General features: G+C 48.2%; 1 protein-coding gene across 1 annotated transcript in view; it reads right to left on the bottom strand.

Moving 5' to 3' along the window:
- The window catches only part of nf1a (neurofibromin 1a), a 177,398-nt gene that overhangs the window by 91,027 nt on the left and 69,228 nt on the right, over positions 1–17,143 (bottom strand). The window contains 12 exon segments of the mRNA XM_079246402.1: positions 3,410–3,545; positions 9,838–9,935; positions 10,050–10,211; positions 10,504–10,715; positions 10,807–10,988; positions 11,940–12,056; positions 12,139–12,222; positions 14,840–14,962; positions 15,182–15,321; positions 15,416–15,799; positions 16,786–16,869; positions 16,993–17,066. Of these exon segments, the coding sequence (XP_079102528.1) occupies positions 3,410–3,545; positions 9,838–9,935; positions 10,050–10,211; positions 10,504–10,715; positions 10,807–10,988; positions 11,940–12,056; positions 12,139–12,222; positions 14,840–14,962; positions 15,182–15,321; positions 15,416–15,799; positions 16,786–16,869; positions 16,993–17,066 (1,796 nt within the window).

Here is a 17,143-nt window from a genome sequence, read left to right as displayed (position 1 = left end):
CAGAACCTGGAGGTTGGGACAAAGCTACGCGGTCTCTACTGAACGCTACAGAACCTGGAGGTCGGGACAAAGCTATGTGGTCTCTACTGAACGCTACAGAACCTGGAGGTTGGGATAATGCTAAGTGGTCTCTACTGAACGCTACAGAACCTGGAGGTCGGGACAAAGCTATGTGGTCTCTACTGAACGCTACAGAACCTGGAGGTTGGGACAAAGCTACGCGGTCTCTACTGAACGCTACAGAACCTGGAGGTTGGGACAAAGCTACGCGGTCTCTACTGAACGCTACAGAACCTGGAGGTTGGGACAAAGCTACGCGGTCTCTACTGAACGCTACAGAACCTGGAGGTTGGGACAAAGCTACGCGGTCTCTACTGAGTTCTACAGAACCTGGAGGTTGGGACAAAGGTACGCGGTCTCTACTGAACGCTACAGAACCAGGAGGTCGGGAGAAAGCTACGTGGTCTCTACTGAGTTCTACAGAACCTGGAGGTTGGGACAAAGCTACGCGGTCGTTACTGAACGCTACAGGACCTGGAGGTTGGGACAAAGCTACGTGGTCTCTACTGAACGCTACAGAACCTGGAGGTTGGGACAAAGCTACGTGGTCTCTACTGAACGCTACAGAACCTGGAGGTTGGGACAAAGCTACGTGGTCTCTACTGAGTTCTACAGAACCTGGAGGTTGGGACAAAGCTACGTGGTCTCTACTGAGTTCTACAGAACCTGGAGGTCGGGACAAAGCTACGCAGTCTCTACTGAACGCTACAGAACCTGGAGGTTGGGACAAAGCTACGTGGTCTCTACTGAACGCTACAGAACCTGGAGGTTGGGACAAAGCTACGTGGTCTCTACTGAACGCTACAGAACCTGGAGGTTGGGACAAAGCTACGTGGTCTCTACTGAACGCTACAGAACCTGGAGGTTGGGACAAAGCTACGTGGTCTCTACTGAACGCTACAGAACCGGGAGGTTGGGACAAAGCTACGTGGTCTCTACTGAACGCTACAGGACCTGGAGGTTGGGACAAAGCTACGCGGTCTCTACTGAACGCTACAGGACCTGGAGGTTGGGACAAAGCTACGTGGTCTCTACTCAACGCTACAGAACCTGGAGGTCGGGACAAAGCTACGTGGTCTCTACTGAGTTCTACAGAACCTGGAGGTCGGGACAAAGCTACGCGGTCTCAACTGAACGCTACAGAACCTGGAGGTCGGGACAAAGCTACGTGGTCTCTACTGAACGCTACAGGACCTGGAGGTTGGGACAAAGCTACGTGGTCTCTACTGAACGCAACAGGACCTGGAGGTTGGGACAAAGCTACGCGGTCTCTACTGAACACTACAGAACCTGGAGGTCGGGACAAAGCTACGTGGTCTCTACTGAGTTCTACAGAACCTGGAGGTCGGGACAAAGCTACGCGGTCTCTACTGAACGCTACAGAACCTGGAGGTTGGGACAAAGCTACGCGGTCTCTACTGAACGCTACAGAACCTGGAGGTTGGGACAAAGCTACGCGGTCTCTACTGAACGCTACAGAACCTGGAGGTCGGGATAATGCTAAGTGGTCTCTACTGAACGCTACAGAACCTGGAGGTTGGGACAAAGCTACGCAGTCTCTACTGAACGCTACAGAACCTGGAGGTTGGGACAAAGCTACGCGGTCTCTACTGAGTTCTACAGAACCTGGAGGTTGGGATAATGCTAAGTGGTCTCTACTGAACGCTACAGAACCTGGAGGTTGGGATAATGCTAAGTGGTCTCTACTGAACGCTACAGAACCTGGAGGTTGGGACAAAGCTACGCGGTCTCTACTGAACGCTACAGAACCTGGAGGTTGGGACAAAGCTACGCGGTCTCTACTGAACGCTACAGAACCTGGAGGTTGGGACAAAGCTACGCGGTCTCTACTGAACGCTACAGAACCTGGAGGTTGGGACAAAGCTACGCGGTCTCTACTGAACGCTACAGAACCTGGAGGTTGGGATAATGCTAAGTGGTCTCTACTGAACGCTACAGAACCTGGAGGTCGGGACAAAGCTATGTGGTCTCTACTATGCAGCTTTTTTCTCAGACTAGACCTGAACAAAAGAAAAAAGATAGCCCAAAAAATGAAAAATGGCAGAAACTGTGGTTGTAAGATGATTTTTCTGGGCCTTAATCTTAAGAACCTAAGAAAGTACAGCAGGCTTGACTTAAACAGGATTAGGTGTGATCACAGTTCACCATCAGAGGTTCAATCCTGACCATTTAACATAATATGAATATATTTATTGATATAATCACATATATAAACATTACCTTTATGGTGTTGATCTGCAAGAGTGCATGCGTCAAAGGAAAAGTGCTGGATGGACATATGTGTGAACGAGAAATGCTTTATAGAAAGCAAGAAGTTCGGACCACGTATCATCAAGTCTGTCCGGTAGAGTCACTGCAGTGTGTTTGGGGCTGTTACTCAATCCCCATCTGAATTTTTATTTGCTCAGCTGCGGTCAAATTTTACCAATTTTAGTCAATTTGATAATAATAATAATAATAATAATTCATGACATTATGTAAGGGTTTAGTGAGAAAATAAAAATGGAGGTGAACAAAAAGCTTTTCATTTATAAAGTAGTGAACGTGAACTTAAAAAAGGTAGCACCGGACTCACTAAAACAGGCTTAAAACATGAAAACAGAAGAAAGTTTTTCATTTTCTCAGCCTTGTTTTCATCATTTACACCCTTATATCTACAGATAGGAGGGAGAAAAACCTGGAACAACCTAGAACAAAATAAATTAGATATTACTTGAATAAATCACGTTGCATTGAAGCAATAATCCAGCAACAAGCACATGTATGTTTGTGTACTGACTCAAATCCAGCTTATATAGTCAAAGATTATCAGTTTGTACACTTTTCTGTAAGTTTGACTAAAGGATTAAAACTAAATAGTTGTGGTTTTATCGTCTATACACCTTTAATGGAAAGTGTTATTCAGGGCCTTACACAAAATGTGGAGCGCTGGTGAAACAAAACTGTTTTTATCTATATTTTCTGATAAACTGCATTTAGAACCAAACCAACAAAGGCGGGTTAACCAATAAATATACTGTCTAATAGTATTAAACTTGTACTGCAGGAGGGACTGGCCTCAGTGGTAAGTTGTGCTTCTCATTGTATTCAGACGGAAGAGTCTCGAAAAATGGTTCAGTTTAAATCTGGGACAAGAACAGTGAGTGGAAAGTCTTGATATATGGGTCCAGCAGCTGCAGTGTTTGCAGAGCTTTGCAGTGATGCCTATAATAAAGCCAGCAGCAGGAGGAGGAGGCCTCAGAGCGCTGAGGCAGGAGCTAGACGTGTTTACTCAGAAAAGATGAGAGAGGCTGGGTGAGAAGCTGGGGGTGGCGAGATGGCAGCTTACCTGGTAGAGACAGTGGCAGACGCTGCGTAGCTGTGGGGGAAACTCGCTAGAGGAACCAATAATGGCCTGAAAGAAGCGCTCAGTGATCTGTAGCAGGTTCCTCTGGTTCTCCTCCAGGTTCTCACCTTGTTCCAACCTGATGAGACAAGAAGACATCTTATTAAAGTGCTCGGCTCATTTGAGGTTTCCTGCAGGCAAGTCTGATCACGTTCTTCGTGCAAAGCAAGAGTACTTCAAAGACTGGGGAATGTCTTCCTGCTGCAACACCAATGTGGCCTCTAGCAGCAACTAACAAAGAGATCTCTTCTGACATGGTGACCTGACCAGGACGACAGCAGAAGACGCCAGGGAAGATAAAACCAAAAATAGATGACACGCTCCATCCTTCCCTCACTCGTGAACAAGACCCCGAGATATTTAAACTCCTCCACTTGAGGCAGGACCTGACTCCCGACCCGCAGAGGGCAATCCACCCTATTCCGGCTGAGGACCATGGTCTCAGATTTGGAGGTGCTGATTCTCATCCCAGCCGCTTCACACTCGGCCGCGAATCGCTCAAGTGAGAGCTGGAGATCACGACCAGATGAAGCCAACAGGACCACGTCATCTGCAAAAAGCAGGGACCCAATCCTGAGGCCACCAAGTCGGATCCCCTCAACACCTCGGCTGCGCCTAGAAATTCTGTCCATATAAGTTATGAACAGAATCGGTGATAAAGGGCAGCCTTGGTGGAGTCCAACCCTCACCGGAAACAAATCCGACTTACTACCGGCAATGCGGACCAAGCTCTGACACCTGTCATACAGGGACCGGACAGCTCGTACAAGGGGGTCTGGTACCCCATACTCCCGGAGTACCCCCCACAGGAGCCCCCGGGGGACACAGTCGAATGCCTTCTCCAGGTCCACAAAGCACATGTAGACTGGTTGGGCAAACTCCCATGCCCCCTCCAGGATCCCAAAGAGGGTATAGAGCTGGTCCACTGTTCCGCGACCAGGAAGAAAACCACACTGCTCCTCCTCAATCCGGGATTTGACTATCCGGCAGACCCTCCTCTCCAGGACCCCTGAATAGACCTTACCAGGGAGGCTGAGGAGTGTGATTCCCCTGTGATTGGAACACACCTTCCGGTCCCCCTTCTTAAAAAGGGGGACCACCACCCCAGTCTGCCAATCCAGCGGTACTGTCCCCGATGTCCACGCGATGCTGCAGAGGCGTGTCAGCCAGGACAGCCCCACAGCATCCAGAGCCTTAAGGAACTCCGGGCGGATCTCATCCACCCCCGGGGCCTTGCCGCCAAGGAGCTTTTTGACCACCTCAGCGACTTCAGCCCCAGAGATAGGGGAGTCCACCCCTGAGTCCACCAGCTCTGCTTCCTCATCGGAAGACGTGTTGGTAGGATTGAGGAGGTCTTCGAAGTATTCCTTTCACGCGTCGGTATTCTTGCACATGGCTACACCTTGTAACTTGTAACAAAATTCTATAGATGGACTCCGTCTACTTTCCAGCCCTGCTTTCGTATCCTCTCTGAAGGCAGAAATCACTCTCTGGAAACAAACTGGGAATCGGCTCCCTTTGTTGGTGTGGCTTGGGAAGCCTTCAAGGCATTCATTAGAAATCAAGTTATCCAATATGCCTCTTTCAAGAACAGATCTGACATTACAAAAAGCTTGATTTAGAGAGGAAGATCGCTATTTCAGAGACTACATTTAAACAGGACACAAGTCATGTTGGCTTATCCTCCTTGGTAAAACTCAAGTATGAATTTAACTCGATTATGACACAAAGTGGAATTTTCCCTATTTTGTCTCAGGCACAAACAGTTTGAAGAGGGGGATAAAGCTGGAAAGATGCTATCCAGAGAAGTCAAAATCAAAGAAGCTCAGAGCACATTTTCAGCCATTAGAATGCAACATGGCTCTTTAGCATCCGAGCCCAACAGCATCAATAACGCTTATAGGGACTTCTATGTTAATCTTTATTCATCAGAAACAAAGGCAAATTATCTTGAGATCCGTCAATTCCTGTCCTCCCTCTCTCTTCCTTCCCTGTCTAGGGAACAAGTAGACTCACTGGATGACCACATTACCAAGGAAGAGATTGCAAAGGTAATTAAGTGCCTCCTGCCTGGTAAGGCACCAGGAGCCTCATTTATCAAACTGTGCGTAGCAACACTGACTACATGTGGCGTACGTACGGAAAACAGGAAATGCGGCGCAAAAAAACTTCCCGATTTACAAAGCAGCACATCCCACGCCTGTTTCGCTGGATCAACACTAAATGTTGCGCACATCTTGTCACGCCAACATGTTTGCCATAAAAGGTCAGGTGAACACCCCTGATAAATATTCATCGAGCTCATTTCCATGACGGTTCAGCAGGGAAAAAAGCCAAAAAGTGGAATTTTGTGGAAAATGAGGTTTATTATTCTAATCGATGAAGTTGTGAAACTTAAAAGTATTTTATCTGGTGGAGACGGGATGGACATCAGCACCACCAGAAAGACAGAGGAGGTCAGCAGGGGACAGATGCTGTCAGCGTCTCATCAGACCACCGGACTTATCCAGAAAGGACAAATAAAGTGGTCAGACAGTAAAATGTAGGGAGAAAGTGCATCTTGGTCCACCTTGTCCCCCCAGCAGGCGTGTCCTGGCAGAGGAGGAGGTGCAGGAGACGGAGACTTAAAGACAGAAATGAGACTAAACTTGTGAATAAATGAGAATTGTCCACCTCTGATGTGTTGCACCACTTCTAGACGTTTGGCAGCAGTTTGGTTCCAACATGATGCTTGGAGGTCGGGGACAACAGCAGCATATTAATGAAACTGAACTGATCAGGAAGGTTAGTCAGGAGAGTTTTGTGCTGAGAATTATGACCCTTTTTAAAATGTGCTTTAGTGTCAGACGCAGAGCCAGATGCCAGGAGGGAGGAGGAGATTGGTCCTGTCCGTATAGAAGGAACAGGTGAGCTGTTTGAACAGTGTGAACAAGCAAGCATTAGTTCCAATATAGTTATATTGGAGTCATAATTACTCAGTCATAACTACCCTCTGAGTAACAACTCAGAGAGAGTAGTTACTGTCTCTGCCCAAACAATAGTAGTGACTCATTATTTTTATTTTTAAACGTAAGATAGTCAATATACAAAGCCCACAATTGAAATGAAATGTTATATATAATACATATTATATATATATATATATGTATATGTATAAAAATGAGGCCTGCATATTTTAACAATAAAAATATCTCAATAAGGTTGGAAAAAAAAGTGTTTTCTTTATCAAAGTGCTAAAGCTTTACAAATAATGATGTTTTATAGTGATCCAGGTGCAGGTGAAGCTAGGGAAACTGGAGGAAGAGTGAAAGGGAAAGAAGCGTCTACTCAGAGACGCCATCTCAGCAGCACAAACCCGAACCTCATGTTAGGAATGAGACAGATAAAGATGAGTCTGTTGTTAGTTTTGATTACTTTTTTTTTTCTTATTATCCTCATCAAACCTCTAATATTGCCATACCAAAAGTTTTTATCAGGAAAGATGACATACTGTGAAAAACATCCGTCTCTGTTCTGCTTATCTGGCATTATCACCTGTGTTTAGTGATGGCCTTTTCATAAAAGGAGGCATGAAAGACTGGAAACACTTCCACCAAAGAAGAGTGGAACATGAAAAAAGTAAGGCACACAAAGAGAGCGCAGAAGGTTAATTTCTGAATATACAAAAAGCAGATGTGAAAATCCTGTTGACTTGCAACCAAATGTTGATGCACACTGAGCAAGTGAAGAAGAAACGTCAGGTGATGGATGTAGTTAAAGTTATCGGCAAATGTGGCCTTAGCTACAGGGGCGAAAAAGAAGACGCAGGTTAGAGCCTAGACAACATTGCTGGTAACCATGGCAACGTCTTAGAGTTGATTCTACTTTTGAGTAGATATGACATCTGCCTACAACAACATGTGAAAACTTGCATAGAAAACAGCAAGAAGCATGAAACTGGTGCGAAAGGCTCTCTAGTCACACTGCTGTCAAAAGACATGTTCAGTAAAGCTGTGGACGTCATCAGCCAACTGATAAAGGTGATTACAGCTGGAGAAGTAAGACAAGCTGGCATGTTTTCAGTCCAAACTGACACCACCCAAGATGTCAGCAGCAAAGAGCTCCATCATCCTAAGATGTAACTGATGTTGTTCATGAAAGACTGACAGCTATAGTGGACTGTGAGTCGTCTACTGGCCAGTATTTTGCAGAGCTTCTGAAAAAGGTTCTACCAGAGCTCAGTATCTTCACATGTGTGGGAAACTCCACAGATGGTGCAGCCAATATGCAGGGACAGTATCTGGGTTTTCCTCTCTGAGCAGTCCCCCAATCACATTCATGTTTGGTGTTATGCACATCTTTTAGATTAGAGTTGAGGGGACAGAGGAGGGTCTCAGGGAGTGTGAGGGACTGGGAACGAGCTAAGAGAGCAGCTGATGAGTTTGTGAGGTGGGCGAATGTAAAGTTGGAAGAGGAAGGAGAATGTGGGGTGGTAGTGCAGACAGCCCTTCCTGAGAAAAGGTTCAGAAAAAAGAAAAGAATGCCAGGAGAACCTGCAGAAGATGAGCAGCTAGCATCAGCCGATACTGATTTCAAGATGAAAGTTTATAATGTCAGTCTGGACAGAGTAACAGACAGTATCCATAGGAGGTTTTCTGCCAATGCTTTGCTCTGATTTTGCAGCTTAGATCCACGAAACTTTGCTTGTGTGGGAGAAAACAGACTCCCCAGCTCAGCTCTGGAAGAAATAAGCAAATGTCTGCTTAAGTTTGACAGTAGAGCTACAGTTGTCACATTATGTAGTGAACTCTACAGCCTTGCATGTCAGTGGGACAGACTGAAGATGTCCCCTCTGGATAGTTCCACTGTCAGGACAGCAAGGGAAACGCCACATGGAGGAGAGGAGGATCCTTCCATGGAACAGCAGGATGCTGAACTAGAAAGCTAAATGTGTTCCTCCTGTAAAAACTGTGTCAGTTGTGTTCATGTCCTCCTCTCTCAGTACAACCTGCTAACTGATGCCCAACATGTGATTGGACCAGCCTACAAGTTGCTATTAACCCTTTCCATCACACAGGTGGCCTGTAAGAGAAGTTTCTCCACTGTAAAATACATCAGCAACAGACTGAGAAGAAACTGGAGGCATTCCTGCTCATGTGCACTGAGAAAGAAATTCTCATGTCTTTGGACAATGATACTGTAATAAACAAAGTGTCAGAGACCAGCGCACTTCTCAGGCGGTTATTAATGTTTTAGGGTTGGTCATCATTTGAAACAACCCTCATACAGAGGAAAAAGGGATGATGCATCATTAGAAAGTTATGTTACACTGTTAATAACAAACGTGCAGAGAGCAGGGCAGTTTTTTTTTATTCTTTATTCATAATGATTAGATATCTATGGGCACTAATTGGACATTTGATATTTGACATTGCAGAAAGGATATTCTGATGTAAAGTTGGAGATTTCCCCTTTAACTCATGTTTTTATTTTTGTCTAATTTATGTTGTGATGAAACTGTTTACTTATTGTGAAAAATAGTTTGTGTTATTAGAAAGTGCAACTATTTTTATTATGTTTTATTTAATGTTTATTATTTTATGTATTACTTTATCTTTAAGGTTTGGACATTAATTAATATTTATTTTCATATCCATATTGCTTTTATTTCCATATCCTCCAAAAATGTAGGCAACCGTGACTGTCCAACACGCGCAGAGGGGAGGAGGCTGGACCCGCGCAGATTCTGCACGAAAACATTTTTGCTGTCTGTTGTATTTTAATTTAGTTCATTATTTTTAGGTGTTGATGTGACCGACATGTGTAGCTGCTGGAAAGTTATGAAAATACGGAACAAAGTGCGTCCGGTATTGGTTCAATCCGGGACGCTGTCTGTTGATTAAAGGACGATTCCGTATTTTACGGGACGGGTGGCGACCCTCGTGACAAATCTCATCTGGTCTGATCTGACAAAAACTTGCAGCATTGTGCAAATACAGCATCTTCTTCCAGTCACACTTGTGTCCCTGAAATCTGTGCCCAGAAATAAAAAGTCACATTGCCAGCCATAAACTCCCCACGCGGACCCCTTTCACGCCCCGAGAACCGACCTGAGAGGCTGGTGAAACCTTGCACACACTGAAGTTGCTGCCTACTTTTCATTGCACTATTAGTACCCATGTGAACTCAAAGACCCGTTTGCTGGTTGTTGTGGAGCTTCTGATCAGATAAATTTAGCTTCTGTTTGATGCCCAATGGTTTTGGAAAAATGCTAAATCTAAAGTCTGAAGATGCAGAAACATTTGAAAATAAAACATGACAAAAATACTTCTAGCTGTAAATGTAGAAGTGTTTCTTTAGAGCCACATTGTTACCCAGACGCAGCCACTCACCTGGTGGGGTCTACTTCAAAACTGATGTGTTCTGGAGTTGTGATGACTCCCCTTAATAAGGGCTCCAGTAGCTTCTGAAGGTACGCTGCCCCATACACCTGACGAAGACAGCACAAAGAACGGTCAGATCTACAGAAAGCCTGAGGAGGGAAATTAATGTCAGAGTGCTTCATCTAAACATTTCCTGAATGGAGTCACGCTGCGTTCTCCACCTTAAAACAGAAAGTCATAATCTTGCTGGCGAGGCTGTTCCCTCTGAAGAGAGTCTGCATGGAGTCAGCCAGCTCCACCTCTTTGGAAAACATGTTCCACAGCAGCTGGTAGAGCAAATGGCGGGAGTCGAACAACGTCACCAGGACTCGGGCGAGCTCATCCTGGAAATCAGAGAAATGTATGAATCCCTGCTGGACGGATAAGGTTGCATGAAGACAACTTTGCACAATGTAACTGCTCTAAGCTCTGCAGAGGTTTAACAGACATAAAAAGTTCCATTTACTCTTTTGAGACGACCCAAACTTTAAAATGCTGTTGGATGAACTAAAATGCCTACAGTAGCTTGAATGTGAAGCCTGGGAACTTCATTCAACAAACTTTCCTCCTTTTTGCTCAGACCTGATGCTTGTCTCACAGTTTGCTGCCAGCTTTCAGTAAAGTGGAGCTACGCACCCACTGGGAACCAGGAACAACATTTGCCAGAGCCATGGCAATGGGCAGCTCTCCCTGGTCTCCCATCATGGTGACAAGCTCCACAAGTCTCTCGAACCGGTCAGCCAGCACGGTCTCCGCCAGCGTGTCAAACTCCGTTCCCTGCTGCAAGATCTTGGTCAGCACCTCCATGAAAGTTGCTCGAGTCTGAAGGTCCTTGTGATAACCCAGACCTGTGAAGGAGGAAATCCATGCCAGTACTCACGGGCAAAACGGTGGACCTTATTATGATTAACATGTCAGTAAAGTTGATGGATGGCTAACCGATGGAATGCATGAGGCCACTGTCGACGTTGGCGTTGAGCAGGTTGGACATGGCCAAAACAGTGCAGTGGCGAAGAGAAGCCAGGCGTCGTGACATCCCCCTCTTTCGACCCCCAACTGTCTGGCCCTCATCCTCTACCTCGCTGCAGTCATTCAGCAGGTTCATGAACAGTGTGAAGTACCTGCACGGAAACACAAACATCATGTTCCATGTGTCATGCAACTGGGGAACCCTTTGGGATGCAGGGGGAAGCAGGTGTTTACATTTTGACTCTCATATTACATAACAGTACATCATAAGTGCAACTTGGATTTTATCTCTTTCAGTAAAGAAGTGCTGCAGATCAACACAACATGGTAGCTCGGATGATCTGTTGAACTTTTTCTGTCACAACCATCCAGGACGGAGAAGTAAAGCTAATCTGACAGGAAGTGTCTTAGACAGCCAGACGTATGGCGTACAGACAGTATGAGCGTGTATGTTGCACAGAATGACAGGATGAGTATTCGGCTTGGTTACTGATGATCAGTAGTTACCCTGTGAAACTCTGTCACTGAAATGTTCTGGAAACTGAAAGCTCGATTACCATAGAGATGAGACAGAGACTAGTTTCGTTTCTCCACATTTGTACGTGTAAAAACAAGTACAAATCACATCTACAAGTCAGAAAATGTCTCCCATTCCTCCCACATTCTACCTGCTTCAGATTTCTCTAAACCCAACTATCCTGGCTCCATATCGGCACAGAAAGCCTGTGCACCAGAAAACAGGCCGCATGCCTGTGTCTGCTGTACGAGAAAGGGACTGCATTGTTGATTCCAGTGTGTAAAGTAATGTGTGTGTGTCCCCTGGGACCATAAAGTCCTGGCCTGTGGACCTTCGCTGGTCAACGTCCACCATCTCATCTACTCAATGGTGAAGTAAAAAATCCAACTAAATCTTTTTTATTCCTCCACTTTCACATGTCCATAACAGACCAAATAAGGAAATAACTGTGTCTTTGGAGCGCCGTCCGTCAGTGATCTGGAGTCGCATACGCCTCCTTTTCAATCACGACTGGATGCAACTAGTCGTGGAGAAGAAATGTGACGCAAATGTTTCCCAAGTATAAAGTGGAAAAGCATGTTCTTACTTCAGGAAGAGCTGAGACTTGGCCTCCATCAGTTCCACCCCATCTCCCTCCTCTGGCTGCAGAGGTAGACCAGCCAACAGGGATACTACAGCCTCCATACTGGCCTGGTCCAAGTCTCTGCACATCACAAGCACACAACAAGTTGAAAAGGAAGCTGACTCTGTTCATTACAACATGCAACTTAAATTGAGAGCTGAACCTCGTCAGGCACTTGATGTCGTCATCCGCAGCTTGGTTGGAGGTTCCCATCACCCAGTCTGTCAGATACTCCACCATCTTGTTCCTGCAACAGAGGCAGTGCCCAACAGGATTAGAGATGGCTGAGCTACAAACCAATTTTCAAGCTTGTCACACGTGTTCAGTCAGCACGTTAAACTCCTGCATCAGGTTTAACTACAATAATGTATAAGCAATGACAAAACAAGACGTTCATTCAGCTTTATTACCAAAAGAATGAAATAAACTAAACTCAGACATAGAAAGATGAAAAAATGTGGCTTTGTAAAAAAAAAAAAAACACGACACATCATTAATGGTGCTGAAGGCCAGATTCCTCTCCAACAACATCTGGAGGAAGGAGAGGACACAGGGCAGCGTGCACGCTATGGGATTTATTCCTGGCCACGCCCGGCAGCCGCCTGGCCACGCCCGGCAGCAGTCTGGTCACGCCCGGCAGCCGCCTGGCCACGCCCGGCAGCCGCCTGGCCACGCCCGGCAGCCGCCTGGCCACGCCCGGCAGCCGCCTGGCCACGCCCGGCAGCCGCCTGGCCACGCCCGGCAGCAGTCTGGTCACGCCCGGCAGCCGCCTGGCCACGCCCGGCAGCCGCCTGGCCACGCCCGGCAGCAGTCTGGTCACGCCCGGCAGCCGCCTGGCCACGCCCGGCAGCCGCCTGGCCACGCCCGGCAGCAGTCTGGTCACGCCCGGCAGCCGCCTGGCCACGCCCGGCAGCAGTCTGGCCACGCCCGGCAGCAGTCTGGTCACGCCCGGCAGCCGCCTGGCCACGCCCGGCAGCAGTCTGGTCACGCCCGGCAGCCGCCTGGCCACGCCCGGCAGCCGCCTGGCCACGCCCGGCAGCCGCCTGGCCACGCCCGGCAGCCGCCTGGCCACGCCCGGCAGCAGTCTGGTCACGCCCGGCAGCCGCCTGGCCACGCCCGGCAGCCGCCTGGCCACGCCCGGCAGCAGTCTGGCCACGCCCGGCAGCCGCCTGGCCACGCCCGGCAGCCGCCTGGCCACGCCCGGCAGCAGTCTGGTCACGCCCGGCAGCCGCCTGGCCACGCCCGGCAGCCGCCTGGCCACGCCCGGCAGCAGTCTGGCCACGCCCGGCAGCCGCCTGGCCACGCCCGGCAGCAGTCTGGCCACGCCCGGCAGCCGCCTGGCCACGCCCGGCAGCCGCCTGGCCACGCCCGGCAGCAGTCTGGCCACGCCCGGCAGCCGCCTGGCCACGCCCGGCAGCCGCCTGGCCACGCCCGGCAGCAGTCTGGCCACGCCCGGCAGCCGCCTGGCCACGCCCGGCAGCCGCCTGGCCACGCCCGGCTCCCGCCTGGCCACGCCCGGCTCCCGCCTGGCCACGCCCGGCTCCCGCCTGGCCACGCCCGGCAGCCGCCTGGCCACGCCCGGCAGCCGCCTGGCCACGCCCGGCAGCCGCCTGGCCACGCCCGGCTCCCGCCTGGCCACGCCCGGCAGCCGCCTGGCCACGCCCGGCAGCCGCCTGGCCACGCCCGGCTCCCGCCTGGCCACGCCCGGCTCCCGCCTGGCCACGCCCGGCAGCCGCCTGGCCACGCCCGGCAACAGTCTGGCCATATTTTTTTTTAAGGAAACTCAGCAGTGTCAGCCTGGATGTGGGGCAGTGGTGCTCGGTAACCAATAGGTCCGCTGAGTAAAGGGGACAGATGATCCACGATCCGTTCGGATCAGTATCTACGGTTCGGCACACACGTGATCCGCGGATTGATATGAAAAAAAAAAAGAAAGCTGCGTGCATGATCGTTCCACACAAGTGCAGCGTGGTCATGGCGAGCGGAGGAACTTGAACGCCCGGTTCATGTGTGGGAACACTTTGGTTTCCCTGTCAGATACGATGAAGAAGGAAAGAGGTCAGCTGATAAAACAGTGACGGTGTGTCGGCGCTGTGGAATAAGAAAACCGGATTTACATCTTTTAAATCAGTGAATAATTCAGATGGTTCATGGTGTCTAACAGGTAGACATGAGTTTAAGTATGAGCTTAAAATGTTTTAGCTTTGAGTGATATTTTTGTATTTTTTTCCGGTGGATGCATTTATCGGCCATTATATCGGTTATCGGCTCTAAAGTCTTTCCGTCGGTATCGAAGAATCCATATCGGTCGGGCCGTACTCCAAACAGTAAAAGCTGGGAGGAATAATGAGATGTCAGTCTACATTACAAAGTGAGAAACAAGACAAAGACAGGAGAAATATGAAAACATGGCTTTTATACGAAGGCAGAGATGTTTACATGGAAACAACCAGGAAAAGGTTCCCAGACACAGTCCATCACAGTGTCATCCCACCAAACTCATCTGGAAAGTTAGATTTGGGCAGGAATTTCTTACAGCATTAAAAAATTACAGGGTTATTCCAGATTTCATTTCTCCATATATTTTGTCTAATTAAATAAAAGAAATCAAAGAAAAGATTTATGTAAATGAAAAATCCTGTAATATTTAGGTATGTTTTGTAAAGCCAAGATTTTTATTTAGTAAAATGCATAATGAACTAAGATGTCTTGCTTGTGTTTTGTTTGTTTGAAATCGCCGCCTGACGTCCTAATTTTTTCTCCAGGTTGTGAAACATTGCAACTAGGGGCCTCCAGCTGGAGGAAACCCTCCACGGATTCAACAGACACATTTAGATGCAGAGCAACGTTTCAGGGGCACTGACCTGAACTTCATCTCCTGGCAGAAGGACAGGTCGTCTCGTCTCTCCATCATTACCTCCACCAGCTGGCACAGCCTGGTTTTGATCTGAATTGCATGGACCATGTTGCCCAGGATGCGCACATACCTGAAGGGCGGATTTACAGGAAACGTTTGAGTTGCAGCAGCTACAATGTTCGTTCAGGTGTTAAAATAAGAAACTGCGTCGGGTCCAGGACTGCAGTTATTATGGGAAATATCTGTGAACCAAGAAGTGACAACCAACACTACTTTACATTCAGTATATTTAAACTTTTAATATTTTAATATCTCACACTTCCCAGCAGCGTTCTGTTTCTGGGCCTACCTGACCAGATTGAGCATCATGGTCTCGATGCTGGCCTGCCCCAGGTGCTCGGAGCTGCCTTCAGTGTGGTTATCCAACAGGTTCTTCATAATGGCGATGGTCTGCTCAACAAACTGGGTGTTGGTGTCATTGATGGGAACCTGGAAGGATGCGGCGTACATCTCAGACAAAACAGCATTAAAAAACTACTAAATATTCTATCAATACAGTCTGAAAGCAAACAGCTGCACTAACCGGTCCCTGGGTGTCAAAAAACTTGCCAATGCTGTTTTTCAGCTTGTTAAAGAGCATGGGATAGAGTGCAGGACTGAGCTCTAGACCCAGCAGGTCTTTAACGTTGGTACGAACGTGGAGGCCGACTCGGTCGTGGCCGCACACCAGCAGGGCCAACAGCCGGTCCAGGAAGCGGCTGACGGGGGTCTCGCTGGACGCCGACGACGAGCAGGATGAGGCCACGGCAGTGGGCATTTCGCAGGGTCCCACGGAGATCATGGAGGGTTTACGCTCACTCAGAGGACCCATAGGTGGGCTGTAAGTGGCCGGACCAGGGGTGCTGCGCTGGTGAAGGCACACACCACCCAGAGCGCACAGGAAGCCCGTCATGTTGATCCACTCCTGCTGTAGGGGTGCAGAGAGACTGATCAGCAGTGGCACAACGGCAATCCACGCTGGAGGTGTTTAGATCCTGTTTTATTCAGCTTACAACAACCACACACAAGCCCCCCCATGCCCCCTGACAACGACACACAGCTGGACATGCTTCCTAGCTCTTGGAACTGTGTGAAGTAGGCTTGGTTGTGCTTTGGAAACTTTGCAGATGCCACTGTTAGCGCCACAGTTAGCTAGCAGCCAAGTCCGAGTGTGTGGTGCATGTCGGGAAGCGCTTCGGTAAGAAGAGTTCCAGTGAGACTTTACTGAAAGACTGCCGTTCCCACATGCATGTTCCTGTCTTTCACTTGGCCCACAGGTGCTACAACATCGCTCTCATCAGTCTCATGATGACTCATGAGTCGTTCTCGCTCCAGCAGGACTTTTTCTCTTTTGCCATTTTGTTTCTGGCGTTCTCATTTTGTCGAAAGGTTTATACACTTCTGCACAACTGGACCCCTCGCTTCGCTGGTGCCAGGTGAAGACCGGGGGCCTCATTTGCAAAGCTGCTGCCGCACTTCAATTATAACCAACCAATTATAACCAATTATAACCAAAACCAAAGAAATGGTGAGAAATTTGAGACGTTTGTTCAAAATTGTCATGGAAATGAGATGGATCAATACTTATCAGGGCGTCGGCTTGACCTTTTACGGCCAACATGTGGGCGTGGCCAGATGTTTCCTCATGTGGTGAAATTTACTGTTGATCCTGATTTATGAAGGAAACAGGCGTGGGACGTGCTGCTGTAGAAACCTGGACGTTTTTTTGCACCGTATTTCCTGTTTCCGTGCGTACACCACCTGGACTCATCGTTGATACGCAGGTTTAGAAATGAGGCCCCTGACCTTCCACTTTTTTCCTTTAAAACCCAGAAAAATTTCAGCCCTTTATCTTTAAGCCACGATAGCAAGCCGTCCGTCTGTCTTTGGGAAGATAGAGAGTGTTCTGCTTACATGTCCATCGTCTGCTTTGTTTTTGGGGAAGTTAAGAATCTGTTTGGTGGCCTGGTCCCATTTAGCATATGTGTCCTCCCAAGCCTAAAGATGGACACAATGCAAAGCAGAAGGTTAGGAAAGAAAATGTCCCCATTTGAAATGCTTTTCGCTGGCATCCAGAGAAAGCACAAAGTGAAGACAGAATCCCGTAAAGCAAACAGGTACCTCGATGTTTCCTGGTGTGGGGTGCTCTATTCTTCTTAACAACGCCATCACCCTTTTTTGCAGAGTAGAGCGACCTGCAAAACAAGTGGACTAAAGTTATGTGACAATGTCCATCACCCACCACAAATAAACTCGTGAAGCACCTTCATCT

The sequence above is a fragment of the Telmatherina bonti genome (genome assembly GCF_933228915.1).
Source record: "Telmatherina bonti genome assembly, chromosome: 9".
Taxonomy (NCBI): Eukaryota; Metazoa; Chordata; class Actinopteri; order Atheriniformes; family Telmatherinidae; genus Telmatherina; species Telmatherina bonti.
Note: the sequence above shows the minus strand (reverse complement) of the source record. Positions and strands in the feature narration are given on the sequence as shown.